Source organism: Neoarius graeffei, chromosome 15 (genome assembly GCF_027579695.1).
Source record: "Neoarius graeffei isolate fNeoGra1 chromosome 15, fNeoGra1.pri, whole genome shotgun sequence".
In the NCBI taxonomy this organism is placed as follows: domain Eukaryota; kingdom Metazoa; phylum Chordata; class Actinopteri; order Siluriformes; family Ariidae; genus Neoarius; species Neoarius graeffei.
The window spans coordinates 66925936-66941898 of NC_083583.1; the positions used below are offsets into that span (position 1 = coordinate 66925936).

Sequence of the window (15963 nt, forward strand, 5' to 3'; positions counted from 1 at the left end):
TATGAAATCATTACAGAGACTTTATGTTCATTTTCATTAATTTTATATTTTTCACATTACCTGCCTAAATCATAAGATCAAGAGGAACATTTTATTTACTCTGAGATGTAAAATGTTTATTCTGGATCACTCAGAATATACTATTGTACATCTATATTTTAAACATTTTCTGGGGGATGAACCCCAGACCCCCTGCCTTTTTCTGCATCACAGTGACGCAAGACACTTTGGTTCTGCCTACTACTCTTTTCCAAATGCCTCCTACTCCAAATGTACTGTACACCAGGCTCTTGTGGTTGAATGAACACAAATCCTAAGCACATACTCAACAAACACCTATAGATGTGATAGTTCAGGTGTCCATAAAAGTTTGGCTACATTTTATGAGTAAAGATGAACAATACACATGACCTGCCTTGTATGTCATTTCTCATCACTAATCACACAAATATTTCATGTAGATCTTCATGTGTTTGATCCAATTCAGAGGGCAGCCACACAAACATGACCTTGCTCTGGGCATCTCCTGTTGGAATGTGTTTAGATCGGAATTCAGTAAAAATTGACTTGCTAGTTTCTGAGTTCTGAGAACAATGGATTGCAGCATTAACCATATGGATTTAGTTGTGGATATGCTTTTAATTCATTAATTCCCTCCTTCATCTTGCAGGTCAGCATTTTGGTGGATCTAAATCCTTTCCCTGGGAACACTGTATATGAGCTGATGGCAAATGGGATTCCAGTCCACAGCACTATATGTCCAAAACCTGTAAAACTCCAGACAGACAGAAATCCGAGCTCAGGATCGAACCAGAGACCCTGGAGTTGGAGAATTTTATGGGAATAAGCACATATTCTGACAAGCCCGTATAGATTTTGCTGCATGAACAGTGAAATCTATGTATAAACTTTAGTGACAACATGTAACCATTCCCATGTCTGTAATTTATACAGCAATCCTTTATCCTGTGTTAATCAGTCACAATAATTACAGATATCCACCAGCAACACAACATACACTGGTGAGCTGAAACATTATGACCTAATATGCTGTTGGTCCAGGTGGCACGGTGGTGTAGTGGTTAGCACTGTCGCCTCACAGCAAGAAGGTCCTGGGTTTGAGCCCAGCGGCTGACGAAGGCCTTTCTATGTGGAGTTTGCTCTCCCTGTGTCTGCATGGGTTTCCACCAGGTGCTCCGGTTTCCCCCACAGTCCAAAGACATGCAGGTTAGGATAATTGGTGGCTCTAAAATTGACCGTAGGTGTGGATGGCTGTTTGTCTCTATGTGTCAGCCCTGTGATGACCTGGCGACTTGTCCAAGGTGTACCCTGCCTCTCGCCCATAGTCAGCTGGGATAGGCTCCAGTTTGCCTGCAACCCTGCACAGGATAAGTGGCTACAGATAATGGATGGATGTTGTTGGTCCTCCATGTGCTGACAAAGCAGCTCTGATCCACTGAGGTATGGACTCTTCAAGACCTCTGAAAGTTCCCTGTGGTATCTGCCGCCAAGATGTTAGCAGCAGATCCTTTATGTCCTGCAAGTTTTTGTGGATCGGACATGTTCCAGCACATCCCACAGATGCTCCATTAGATTGAAATCTGGGGAATTTGGAAGCCAAGGCAAGACCTTGAACACTTCATCATGTTCTTCAAAACCATTCCTGAACAATATGTGCAGTGTGACAGGGTGCATTATTCTGCTGAAAGAAGCCACTACCATCAGGGAATACCACTGCCATGAAGGGTTGTATGGGTGTCAAATTGACATCCATATGAATGCCCAGACCCAGAGTTTCCCCAACAGAACTTTGGCCAAAGCATCACACTCCCTCCATCGACTAGAGTGCGTCTTGGTGACATCACTTCCACAGGTAACTGGCGCACACATACCCGGCTATCCACGAGCTGGAATAGAAAATGGGACTCATTGGAGCAGGCAATCTTCCATCGCTTTAAGATGTAGTTCCGACACTCACTTGCCCGTTGTAGGCACTTTGTAAGGGTTATGCACTGTGTGGTGCGACATATTCCTGCTGCAACAATCATTCAAATTTTCTCCTGTCGGTTTGGTGGGATGGCCTCTGTTGCTCTTGTGCACTGAAGAGCCTTGGGTGCCCAACACCTTGTCACTGGTTTGCGGGGGCAGCCATGGCCTGAAGACCCACCTCTTGAGGCTGCACCTCTCCCCTTCTTCCCTATCCACTGTGTAACTGCATTTCGGTCTTGACCAACCCAGGCTGTGTACTGTCTAGCCTGGGGTTAGCTGTTTTGAGCGCTCTATCTTAGTTATACTTTATATGGTTGGTTTGCTTCCTTGGCTGTTTGGGTATTGGTATGTCAACAGCATATTACACTAGATATTGCTGTCACTTGTTCAGCACTTCATGTACCTGATTTTTGTACTCGTTGTACCTCGCTCTGGATAAGAACGTCTGATAAATGCCGTGTAATGTAATGTAATGTAATGCAACATCCACCACTGTACCGTGACAATGTTATCTGCTTCATCTGTGAGTATTCATAATGTTTTGGCATATCGGTGTATATGCGCCATTCTGGTGGATGAAATTTGATCATTAACACCTTGATCATTTCCTATTTGCTAAAAACTTCACCTCTGATATAAAGGAATTTTGTGAAGTGAAGTGAACTCCACCTGCTCTTCTAGTAAGAAGAAAAGTAGAAAAAAGTAGAAAGGTCACTCTTGTGGAACCTCAGTGCAAGGAAGGAGGACAGATCCCGCCTTCTTTCAAAATACTAAGCGACTTGGACGACTGTCTTTGAGGCTTCTGATTATACAGTAGATGTCTGGATTCCAACACACATTAAAACGCCTTTGCTTCATTACGACCGGTTTTGTTTTCGGAGTTCCATTTTGCAAGTTCATAGAAAACGCAAATGAGATCGACAGAGACAAAGTGAGTGAACAAACTGTGAAAAAGCAAGTGTCAGAGTGAGACAGCACTCCAGTTTGGATTGTGAGCGATTGGCAAAGAAGAAGAGGAGAGGAGAGGAGCCGAGGAATGGGGCTTTGCTTCTCTGAATCAAACTTTATCGCTGCTCCTCACGCTAACACTAATACAGGCCAGCACTGTTCTAATCACTCGCCAGAAACACAGCCAGTTCATGCTGCATGGACTGCTGGGATATTCCAGCACAGAATCAAGGATCAGGAGGTTTGTCGCAATCTTTCGGATTTAGACATAAACCCGGAGAGAAGCTGAACAGATGTACTGTTTAAAAAAAAAAAAGAAAAGAAAAAGGAAATAAGTAAAAGAAGGAGGAAATCCCTGATCAGATTTTACTCCATGTAACACAGTGTCTGCATGACAGTCCCTGCCTGAGTGTGTTATATTCAGTGCGGGTGTGACGTACAGGCAAAAATGCACACAGATGTGAAAGATAAGGATTATTCAAGCTATGGGTATGCAAAGGAACAGTACAGTTTTACTGCAACATCTGGCTCTGTTCGATATGCTGCTGCTCTTGCAAAAAAGTTCCTTGGGGTAATTAAAGTGTGCAGCATTCTGCAGCACACAAGTTAGGCCAGCCTAAACCAGCCGTGTGTGCAAGGCAAAGCAAGGCAAGGCAAGGCAAGAGGGACACCACATGTGATCTCAGCACCACTGTGTGTCTGCTTGCACATGCTCAGGAGTAGTGAGCGTGCGTTTTCGTTCGGGGGAGTGCAGGAGGAGCAGCTGCAGCCAACAAAGGGTTAAACAAGGACCACTGTGTTTTCATGCATCCTCTGCTGCTGACAGATGAAAAATGTCAACTGTCCTGTTTTCTATTTTGGAGTTTTTGCACTATTCATCTGGTTCATTAGTGGCGGGCCGCTTGTGGCCCTGACAGCTGCTCGGCCTGCGCTCATGGCCCCTGAATTTTTCAGACTAATTTGATTCGATGGGCGAGATGATTGACTTGCTCTCTGACCCCCCGGAGCCCAGAGGCACTCCTCATTGTTATTCTGGAGCTGTCCGACACACACTGCGCTGGCCTGCTGTCTGACTGCGCACGGGCACACACACACACACACAGAGCAATCCCCTTCCACAAAGGCACCACACCCACACAGAAATGCATGCGGCTGCACACGCACACGCACACACACACACACACACACACACACACACACACACACACACTTGCACATAAAAAAGACATGGTAACACACCTGGGTGCATTTAAAAACAAACTGTCAAGGCCATACACACACATACACACAGAGCATAGGGACTGGGGGGGGGAATGGGACGGGACACGACAACCTCGGCCACCATGGAAAAGTGAGCATCAGTGACCATGTAAAGAGCTCAAGTGGAATAAAACCATAACTCAGACTTAATTAATATTGATAGGTTTTTTCTGCGCATATAAATCACCAGCAACCCCCCCCCCCAAAAAAAAGGGACGACCCCACGTGGCCCAAATATGTGCAGAGCTTACAGCATGGAATCATTATTTCCTCTGAGGTTTTTTTTTTCATACTTTAATGATATATTAATAAAAGGAGCGCACATCAAAAATGTACCCAGTAAAGATGTCCCCATTTTAATGACTAATACCGGGGAGGACATCAGTCTCTCTCTCTCTCTCTCTCACACACACACACACACACACACACACACACACACGTGCGCTTGCCGTTCTCTTTAAAACCTGAGAACACACATTTGTAACGTTAGGTCTATTATTAGGAGGAAAAAGTGCAACATCTTTTGCTTGTGTATTTGTCAAAAAAATAAAAATAAATAAAAAGAGAGACAACGAAAGATTCCAGGTTTTCTGCTTCGTTAAGGAAACGAGGGAAAGCTAAGATTTGAGCCAAGCCAGCAGAAATCTCAAGCCTCCACTGTACTCTCTCAGCATGTTTATTCAACACGTACATTCTACAGTCCTGTTCATTTATTAAACTATCAAATTAGACTCTTTCTGCATGGCAACATGACTCAAAGAGGAATATTTAATATGCATTGCTACAGAGGAAGATGATATCTGACTAGCAGATGCCCTATGGATTATATTTGCTTAAGCTTGAACCATGATATCCTCCGATGTGTCCTTCTGGGCACTTTTCTGGACACAAGCTTCAAAATCTTAAAGGCTGGCTCTTTGTTTTTCCATGTGCTGGTTTTCGGTGGGAAAATTAACACAATAAGGGTGTTTTGGAACGAGATATAGATAGTGGACTGGAAACTGAAACGTTAACAGAATCTCCTGTTTAAAAGTTAGCACTAAGTTTGTGGTTAGGAGGAAGTAAACCTTGCATGTTTTTTGATCGATGAACGACTGGAAAAGGTCACGAAGCATCGAGACTGTGGTTGGCCATTTGCCAAGTTATTCAAACTACCGATACCCATTTCTCTCAAAATAGTTGGGTCTTTCCTGGACAAATTAACAAAACGTTATTGTAGGACTCCAGTCTATGGTGTCATGTTCAATTTTTACCAGTCTCCTAAGTCCATCTACTGACTTGAGTCTCTCAGAGCTCTTCGGTAAAGTTTTTTTTTTTTGTACTTATAATGAAGCACACAGTTGAGCAGTTCAGCACTAAAAGATTTGCTCAAGGCTCCAGCACAGGTTCTCTGGCAGTACGGGGATTAGATCACACAATCTTCAGATTACTTGTTCAGAACCACTCTATGTAACCGCTGCATAACAAGGCTGAACACAACTAATTAACCCTCAGGAGTCAGTATACATACAACTCCACAATTCAATATTCTGGCCCGATTAAAAAGAAGAACCTGAAACTGAAAAGTAGGAACAGTTTCTAAAGCATGACAAATCGCATATACATTGTTTACTCCAGGCAAAAAATCATTACAAAAAACAAGGGGTTCAATTGCTAATGATAAGCGTCTGATCCGTAAACCGGAGCCATTGTTTGCTGTCAGAAGGTGATGTAACTGACTGCAGGTCCTGATTTATAGTAATAAAAATTCCAAACGTCCCAAACACAGCTAGTAGTTAAGGATTTACGAGCACTTTGAAAAGCCAGGCCAGACCATGAGAGTCGCGATCCAGTATTCTGAACACAGTCTGTACTTAATAGAGACTGGAGACAGTAGGTGGAAGACAAACCAACGGGGCCATATGGTCAGCCTGAGACGACCCTTTTATTTCAGGCATCATAAAACCCAACACTGAAACCTGGAGCGTGGACTCCTGTGGAGAGGAGGGAGGGAGGATGCTGTGACATAATATACAATCTCATATCTCAGGAGACCTGGGACGAAATGGGAAGCCTGTGCAGGAGAATTTGTTGAAAGGTCTTTCCTGCAAGATGAGTGAGGTACGTTCAGTGTAGGATAACTAGACGAGTGACATTTGGAGAAAAAAAAAATCATCTGGGCTTTCTCCAAGATAAAGTGTCAGGGTGAGGATGAGAGAGAGAGAGAGAGAGAGAGAGAGAGAGAGAGAGAGAGAGAGAGAGAGGAGAGCGCTGAGGGGTGTGTGTGTGTGTGTGTGTGTGTGTGTGTGTGTGTGTGTGTGTGTGTGTGTGTGAGAGAGAGAGAGAGTGTGTTGAGGTGTGTGTGTGTGTGTGTGTGTGTGTGTGTGTGAGAGAGAGAGTGAGTGTGTGTGTTGAGCTGTGTGTGTGCATGAGAGACAGAGAGAGAGAGAGAGAGAGAGAGAGAGAGAAGGATAGTGTGCGTGTGTTGAGGGGTGTGTGTGTGTGTGTGTGTGTGTGTGTGTGTGTGTGTGTGTGTTGAGGTGTGTGTGTGTGTGAGAGAGAGAGAGAGAGAGAGAGAGAGAGAGAGTGTGAGAGAGAGACAGAGTGTGTTGAGGTGTGTGTGTGTGTGTGTGTGTGTGTGTGTGTGTGTGTGTGTGTGTGTGTGTGTTGTGGGTGAGATAAGGAGCCAGGTGAGAAGTGAACCCACACCCAGGTATATCTCAGTGATCCATACGGAACATTTTTCATCCCAATTGAGAAGAAATTCCAGCCAGAGACATTCATCAGAACATATGAGATAGTGTCTGACCAATCAGCAAGCTGCACTATTTGGAGCTCCGCCCATATGTCCTGGCTCAGCTCATATGGCAAAGAGACAAGGGAAAGGGGAACCAAATTCAGCACAGGTACTTTAATGCAGCATGGCTCATGTGGAGGTGGACACAGAGACACGGTGAAGAATTATGGGTAATCTACCAAGCCCTGCTGGTGTAAATGCGCTGTAAATTGAGCTGTAGTCGATGCCCACTCCCGTCCCATGTAAGAGTAAAAACAAAAAAGTGCCAGATATAACTTTTCTTTTTTGATGTACGGCATTGTGAGTTCCTGAAGAGTGACTCCGGGACCTGTATGCAGGTATCGTGGTATCCGAATAATCACAAATGAACACTAATTAGTGTAAAGCAGTCTGGGAATAAAACATGTACACACTAATATCGGTCTGAACGCGTCACCAGTGAAGTCCCGTGGCTTTGGATATAACTTTCTCCACTGAGTAGAGTGAGGTGTCAATAATGGAAATATGACGCCATGCTTGGCTGGTATTGACCGAGGTGCACAGGAAAGCACAGAGCCTTCATCATCTTCTTCTTCATCAGCTGACCAAATAAATGAGCTCCAACAGAGCGGCTGCATCAAACGGAATAACTGATGCAGATTGGAGGAATACAATGCGCAGGTATTGATGGTTTGAAAGCAAGGCCTCATGACCCCAAAACCCCAAGGCAGAGGGGCTGAACGATTTATACTTTCAAAAGGCAGAATTATGTGTGTTGTGGTCCGCCTTCACACAAAGAAGATCAATGGAGCTCAATGGAAGGTGGCGCAAGTCTGCAAATTAGCGCTTCGGCTGTTTGGAGTTGCACTGGTGCATGGCAATTCTGTATTTAAAGCCAAACAAGACAGAGGATTTGGGTCACAAAATACATTGGGGATGAAGGGGGGGGGGAACGAGTTAAAAAAAAATTAAAAATAAAAAGACCCGGACATCTCTGAATATGTGTGTGCACGTTACGAGCCGTTCTGTGTGCTACAAGTTTGCTCCAACAACTTGGACCTCTGCATCAGCATCAAGCTCAACGCCAGCGGGTTTGCCCATCATCAGACCTGTCAGTCAAGCAGATGTCAAGTCATTGCCTCCCAGCATTCTCCCTCAGGTCATGTGACCCAAAAGACTGGGGGACAAGATGAGAGAATGCTTAATTTTTGGGTTTCGGAGTGTTTGGAGCAATGTGTTCAGGGCTGGTTTCAGTGGATGCTTAAAGAGATCACAGCCCTTCCCCGCTGCACTCGGCTGACCCGTGGCACGCTGTCGGCCCCGGTGCATTGTGGGAGACTAATTAGCGCCAAGAAGTGCGGTCTCCAAGCGGCGCTGAACTCGGATGGATGTTTTTCAGCCCCAGGCACTTTGGGAGGTGCGGCTACTGGTGAGCTCCCCAACATGGATGAAAAAATATGAGGGGGAAAAAGGCAACTCGGGGGGATTCCGGGAAGAATGGGCTGGGTGCTGGACTAACAATGTGTCTATTTCTAGTATGTGTGCGTCATGTGTGTAATAAACGCTGTACTTTCTATTTCAGACTGCGTCAATTCATTAGTTTAAAAAAAAAAAAGAAGGAAAATATACATTATTATTCTATCCACATGCACTGGATATGAGCAATCGTGTGCTCAGATTGGCTACTCTACTACTAGGATATCAGCTCATACATCGTGAGTAGAGAAAAACAAAATGGCGGCGCGCGTAGCTGAACCAACTGAGGACGAAATAAAAACTCTACTCAAAAACAAAACCCCAAAAATTATCAAGTATTTAAAAGAAACAGAAATAGCTAAAAAAAATAGTTCACCTTTAAAGTGTAATGCCTTAAGGCCTCTGCATGCTCTTGCGACAAAGCTTTCGCAGATAGCTTTTCGCAGACAGTTGTAATTTATCGTTGAGCGGGGAGTATAGGCGTGTATAGGCATGGGCAATGTTATTCACCGCCACACCGCAAGGGGGCGCAAAGTCGCGAAATCGCTAGGAGTAGTTGGTGGGTGTGGTTAGTGGAGTGTTTATCTTCTGGTTACTGAGCAACAGGTCATTCAACACCGCTGTCCTTATAATGCGCTGTCCTTATAATGACTAGAACTGGAGTCGTATAGATGTACATACTTCCTCACTTCCTCGATCAACCGCTCTTCGTGCTGCTCCATCTTCGCTCGTGTTTTTAAAAATGGCGGTCGTGAAAACAAAACAAACCGGGGAAGTAGGGAAGCGGAAGTGCGTGTACAGTGGATGTAGAGTGGACCAATCAGAGCCCTCTTGTCTGCGACGCTGTCTGCGAGGCTGTCTGCGGTGGTCACAAATTTTGGGAGGTGCACGCAGAGCGTCTGCGAAGCGGGGGGGGGCTTCGCAGACGCCATCTGCGACGCCGTCTGCGAGGACTGGGTTGTCAGCATAAATTGGCCCTTATTGTAATGCCTTAAAATGAATATACATCATTAGTAACGACCAAAATGAATTAATAAAGCAGAAGGAAAAATAATATTAATTATATGTTATTTTATCATCAAGCACAAACCTATCGATAAATCGCGGCATCCGGATCCCGGAAAAAGGCAGCCTTGCCTCAGGGCTAATCTCGCATGACATCACGTATGGAACCCCGGTTATCTGGGTCATTTCGGTTCACTGGACTCGGTGCTTATTTACTCACTGAAATTGGATATTGTTGTAGAAATCTTACAAAAATAACAATGTGGAAGCGTTGCATTGTGTTTGGATGTTCAAATCCATATACAACAGGACATTCGGTTCACCAATTTCCGAGAAATGACACCAATCTAAAGCGACAGTGGGTGAGGTTTGTGCAAACGAAGTAGGCAGATTTCATGTCGCCTACTAATAATAAATCTGATTCATCAAGTGTTCACCACCACCAGGATGACCACATGGGAATTACTGGGGCAAAAAGAAACCCATTGATTTAATAAATGACATCTGATCTGACATTTGGACAGTTTGTCGATTCCCCTGTTATCGCCCACTTCGTATTTTCTTTCAATAATGACACTATTGAGCATTGGCCAGCTTAGAATAAAAATCCACAGTTTCCAGTTCTCTCTGGCTGGTGGTGCGCTATCGGCGGTGAGTGGGACTGTCGTGAACTGAGTGAACTGGAAACTGTTTCTTCTCTTGGGGACTCAAAAAGATCACCATTTACTCCGGAATATCCTTGATAATCATCTGCCCCTTCATCCGACATATAAGAATCCCAATCACTATCAGAATTCTCTCCAAAATGTGATTCCATATCGAGACTGATCTAACCACTGCTGCAGACATGAACGAAATTGATACCTGGATTGTTACACGTGTGATGTCACACACCCCTTCGGGATCTTCTGGTTCAGTCTGGGCAGATTCCGTGAAAATCGGCTGATCTCATTGATTTTCCATTAATTTATGGCCTTTTGGATCGGCTATGGTTTAAAAACACATGGTCAGTCAACATAATGACTGTTGCTTTGTACGCACAATATCCCCTGCTGGCAACTCTGCTGTAACTCTGATAAAATGCGACTGAATTAAACGAAACTGCAATATGCGTATTATTAACATATAACAAAGAATCCTGCCAAGTTTCTTGAAATTCCTCCAAAATTTGTGAGAGGAGTTGATTTCAGAAAGTAAGCACCCTTCCCGGGATGGACGGACAGACAGACATCGCCACAATATAATCCCCCTTCGGGCCTTTCGCCCAGCAGGGGATAAAAATTGTAAGGGAATTTGATTTCAGAAAGCAAGCACACCTTGATGAAATTGCCAAAGTACGAGTTTGTTAATAATCAAGGGCATAACTCTGGGAAAATTTGCCCAAATTAAATAAAATTTCAATATGCGTATTACCGTCATATAACAAAGCCTTTTGCCAAGTTTGGTGAAATTCCTCCACAAATTGTGAGAGGAGTTGATTTCAGAAGAACGTACACCCTCATGAAATTGTCAAAGTACAAGTTATTTAATCAAGGGTCAAAACTCTGGGAAAATTTTCACAAACTAAATTAAATCACAATATGTGTATTACCGTCATATAACAAGACCTTTTGCCAAGCTTTGAGAAATTTGTCCAAAAATTGTGAGAGGAGTTGATGTCAGAACGCAAGCACACCTTCATGAAATTGTCAAAGTACACGGTTGTTAATCAAGGGCCACAACTCTGGTAAAATGTGACCGAATTGAATGAAATAATATTTCTAACAATATTTCGTGACTACCAATATATAACAAGGCCTTTTGCTAAGTTTGGTAAAATTCCTCCACAAATCGTGAGAGCAGTTGATTTCAGAAGGAAAACACACTCATGAAATTGTCAAATTATAATTTTGTTAATCGGGGCTGTAACTCCGGTAAAACGTGACCGAATTAACAAAATTACAATATGCGTATTACCGACATATAACAAAGAATCCTGCCAAGTTTTGTGAAATTCCTCCAAAAATTGTGAGAGGAGTTTCAGAAGGTGAGCACCCTTCCCAGGACAGACAGACGGACGGACTGGCAGACGGACGGACATCACCACAACATAATCCCCCTTCGGGCCTTTCAGCCAGCGGGGGATAATAAAAGTATTTGATGGTAAGAACATCTCATCTCAGGGGCGTCGTGGCTCAGTTGGATAAGGTGCCATACATAAATCCAGGGACCCAGGTTCGATTCCGACCCGAGGTCATTTCCCGATCCCTCCCAGTCTCTGTCTCCCGCTCATTTCCTGTCTCTACACTGTCTTATCTAATAAAGGTGGAAAAAGCCCAAAAAAAATCTAAAAAAAGAACATCTCTTCTCTAGCTGCTTTCACAAATCGCTACTGTCACTTCGCCGGTTTGTTTACATTCTATGCAGAAATTATTTTGTCGGACGTTTTGTATAAAGTTGTTATTTACTGAATTTGAAAAAAAAAATGCTCCGTTTCTGAAAATCCAGTGAATGTGGATCGAATAAAACAATTATTCCACTCAATCTCGTCGTACATGGCTTATAGCGGACTCGGCATGTATCAGCTCATGTACGACTCGATTTCGTGGAATAACTGTTAAATATAATATACATACATGCAAAGCAGACCTTGTAGCGTAAAAAAACAATGCTTCCCAAAGCCCTGATACTGTGTTCCAAACCTGGTAAAGGCGCTCGCTGGACTGGACAGACAGTTCTAAGGCTTGGCAGTGGTACAGCACACTGTAAGAAATGTATGGATGCTCAACGAAACATTTATCTCAGTTCAAAAACACTGTTGACCTTTGCACAACTTACAAAAACTCAATCCCTGCGATGCTTTATTGAGGCCTAATCAAAGCAGGCAGCATCATTTCAGAGACGTCTTATCTAAAACACATGTAAACGTCAGTCACATTTCCTTTCCAACATTCAAACACACTCCAGGTTTCCCAGGCGGGGATGCTTGCCTCGTAAAGTGGAAAACCATACTTTTCCATAATTTTGGTGACAGACGGTATTTTTTTTGCGTCTCACAAAAGAGGAACGCGCCCGCCAACTTGGTGGAAGGGGAGGGAGGGATGGAGGAAGAGGGATTGGGGGTGGGAAAAGGTTTTCTATACGTTACCTCATAGAGCAGACAGCCTAGCGACCAGATGTCAGATTTGAAGTTATATCCGTTTTCGTGTATCCTCTCGGGAGACATGTAATAAGGGGTGCCCACTGGATCAGAAAAGAAAGAGAGAGAGAGAGAGAGAGATGGGAGGAAAAACAGAAGTTAGAGGCACGTCTGGTTCGCTAAGTGAGGAATCGTACAGGCGAGACACCAGATTCACCCATGGATGCTTCATTGCTTCATGGGGGCTTCGGATTGAGAACACGGCACTATGTGGATGACTAGAGAGGGAGCGCGGTGCTGAAAGGGATCCTGACTCAACCGTGCGTGCACGCGGCAAGGAATGACAGAAACAAAAGTTCCATCCCAAGAGCGCTGGGTTGCGTTAAAGCGGCCTAACTGATAGTGACGGGATCACGGAGTTCAAAAATTATTTTGGTTATTATTTCAACTCAGTGTTATCAGGAGATTTTAGCTGATGTTCTCGATCTGCTTTCGTGGCATCATGTTGTGTTTTGGTCACGTACAGGAAACAGTCGTTACTCTTTTCCTGAGAAAATCGCATACTGTTCAGGAGATGAAAATCTGATGCTGTGGCATAATAATAATAATAATAATTATAATAATAATCTCAGGTTCTGGCTGATGTACAGAATATATCCGAATCCCATATTTAAAAAAAGTTAATCATACAAATCTACGAGTAATAATGTCATAACCTACACAATACTGAATATTCCAGAAATGCTTTCACACTTTAATCTGTTTGATTCCACTTTGACTTTTTACCTAATGAAAAAATGAACATTAAAAAGGTCTCAGATTAGACACCTTCGTTCTACACAACAGGAACTGAGAGCAGCGTGCAGCGTTTTTATCAATCAGGGACACAACAACAGCAGTCAAGGACACTTGAACCCAGGGCCCTTCTCTCACAGGTGAACATGCACGAACTAGTGACCACCAGCAAACCTCTGACTTCTTCAGGTTGGGCCCTTGGCCTCGAATGGACTGAAGGCCGATGGTAATTTTTTTTCAAATCGCATGTTTATGGTGAACAGGGCCAAATCCTAGGTTAAAAATTGTTAGAAATCAGCCGAATAAAATACCGGGGAATCGTAGTTTCTTGTAGAAAAGATACACAAACTGAGCTGAAAACACAAATCTGATTTAAGACGCTGGAAAACAGGTGAGAACTAATGACAGTGATCTTTTTTTGCTAATAATAATAATCAGATTTTGGATGAAATGAAGCTTATGTTAAATGTGTCTTAAAGGATAAAGCTGGGCAAAAAAAATTCATGAAAGATAAATTTTCTTTTTTTTAAATCACATAAATATCACATTAAAAGCAAATAAATAAATAGGGCACACCCCTTGGTGAATGAGGGTCAGGTTCTGCATCATTTCCACAGCGCTTTTTTTTTTTTTAAGTCAATCAGGTCGAGGTTTCCGTTAGCCAGTCTTCTTCTGCGCAAACTGACGCACACTCAGAAGCACGAGTGGGATAAATTACAGGGGTTTCCTGGAAACCGAATTTCTTGTATAAGCGCTCCTATTTTACGTTCATAAACGAAAAATAGGAGCATGATTTACATTCATGAATAAAAGCATTCACGTGCGCTGATAAATGAGGCGAGTTCTTTCTGACAGCTGTGATCTGAAGTCATATTTTCGCATCACAATCGGTCCTTCTTCATAATTCTCTAAACTACATGATACTCTCTCTGTTCTGCTGGCCCTGTTTTTTCAGCCTCATGGATGGTGAGGTGGCGAGGTAAGGTCATCCAGAAATGATTCACGCAACGCTGCTTTCCAGCTGCATGCCAAACCATGGGACATTAGAAGACAGGAGAATAAAAGTTATCAGGATGCAGAGGAGGGCGATATGACACAAATATCTTATCATGATACTTCAAGGCATTTCTATGACGCACACTATGTATCGTGATACTCAAGTGCTGCCTTTTTTAAAATTATGCTTTCATTTAGTGCAAATATATACACTCACTGGCCACCCAGTATATAATAAGTATATTAGGAACACCCCTACATCCACCTGCTGTCTGTTTGATGCAGTTCTCTAATCAGTCGATCCCTTGATTGACAGCAGCACGATGCATCAAATCATACAGATACAAATCAAGAGCTTCAGTTAATGTTCACAATGTTCAAACATCAGAATGGGAAAAATTGTGATCGCACAGTGAAGTGTGACTTTCTTTCACTGTGGCATGGGTGTTGGTTTGAGCCAGATGGATTGGTCTGAGTATTTCAGAAACTGCTGATCTCCTGGGGTTTTCACACACAACAGTCTCTACACAGAGTGGTGCAAAAAACAAAAAACATCAAGTGAGTGAGGGACAGTTCTGTGGGTGGAAACAAGCGCCTTGTTGATAAGAGAGGTCAGAGGGAAATGGCCAGATTGAGCAGTTTGAGCTTTTTTTGCCAGGAAGAATATAATAACTCATACAATCACTCTTTACAACTGTGGTGAGCAGAAAAACATCTCAGCATGCAACAGCAGAACAGAAGAACACATTGGGTTCCACTCTTGTTCCTATTAAAGTGGCCGGGTAGTGTAAAATTCTATCTGTAAATTCCATCCATCCATTATCTGTAGCTGCTTATCCTGTCTTACAGGGTCGCAGGCAAGCTGGAGCCTATTCCAGCTGACTACAGGCGAGAGGCAGGGCACACCCTGGACAAGTCGCCAGGTTATCGCAGGGCTGACACACAGACAAACAACCATTCACACTCACATTCACACCTACGGTCAATTTAGAGTCACCAGTTAACCTAACCTGCATGCCTTTGGACTGTGGTGGAAACCGGAGCACCCGGAGGAAACCCACACAGACACGGGGAGAACATGCAAACTCAACACAGAAAGGCCTTTGCCAGCCACTGGGCTCAAACCCAGAACCTTCTTGCTGTGAGGCAACAGCACTACAACCACTACACCGCCTCTATCTGTAAATTTTTAACATTAAAATTTATTGTAAGGTTCATCGATGTTTTCGAGCTGCTGCTGCTTATGCTGCATCACAGGGCTGTGGAACACACCCATGGCTCATACACACCCATGACTGGCTTGTATTGCTGTGATTGACAGGAGACAGAGAGTGTTCCGTCCCTCCCCTCCCACCCAGACAGCACATGCTGTTTTCGATGAATCTGAGCATCGGTTCCTCAGAGTACCAGTGGCCTGGAACTCATAACGGTGGTAGTCGGTGACGGCAGTTAGGAAGTGCTCACAGAAACAGAAATCTAACATTTATTTCATTATAATAGGTAATGTTTATTAAAAAAAAAACAAGCTTCAATTTTAAATTATTTTAATAATCCAGGAGCAATTAACCTCCCTATTGAGTGCATCGTTAGTGAGATCTTTTAACTGGAGTTAATGACTGTG

General features: G+C 43.5%; 1 protein-coding gene across 1 annotated transcript in view; it reads right to left on the bottom strand.

Annotated features, from left to right (window-relative positions):
- nek7 (NIMA-related kinase 7) overlaps positions 1-15963 on the bottom strand; it is a 149403-nt gene that overhangs the window by 28387 nt on the left and 105053 nt on the right. The window contains exon 8 of the mRNA XM_060941791.1: positions 12561-12655. Within this exon, the coding sequence (XP_060797774.1) occupies positions 12561-12655 (95 nt within the window). The remainder of the gene's footprint in view (positions 1-12560; positions 12656-15963) is intronic.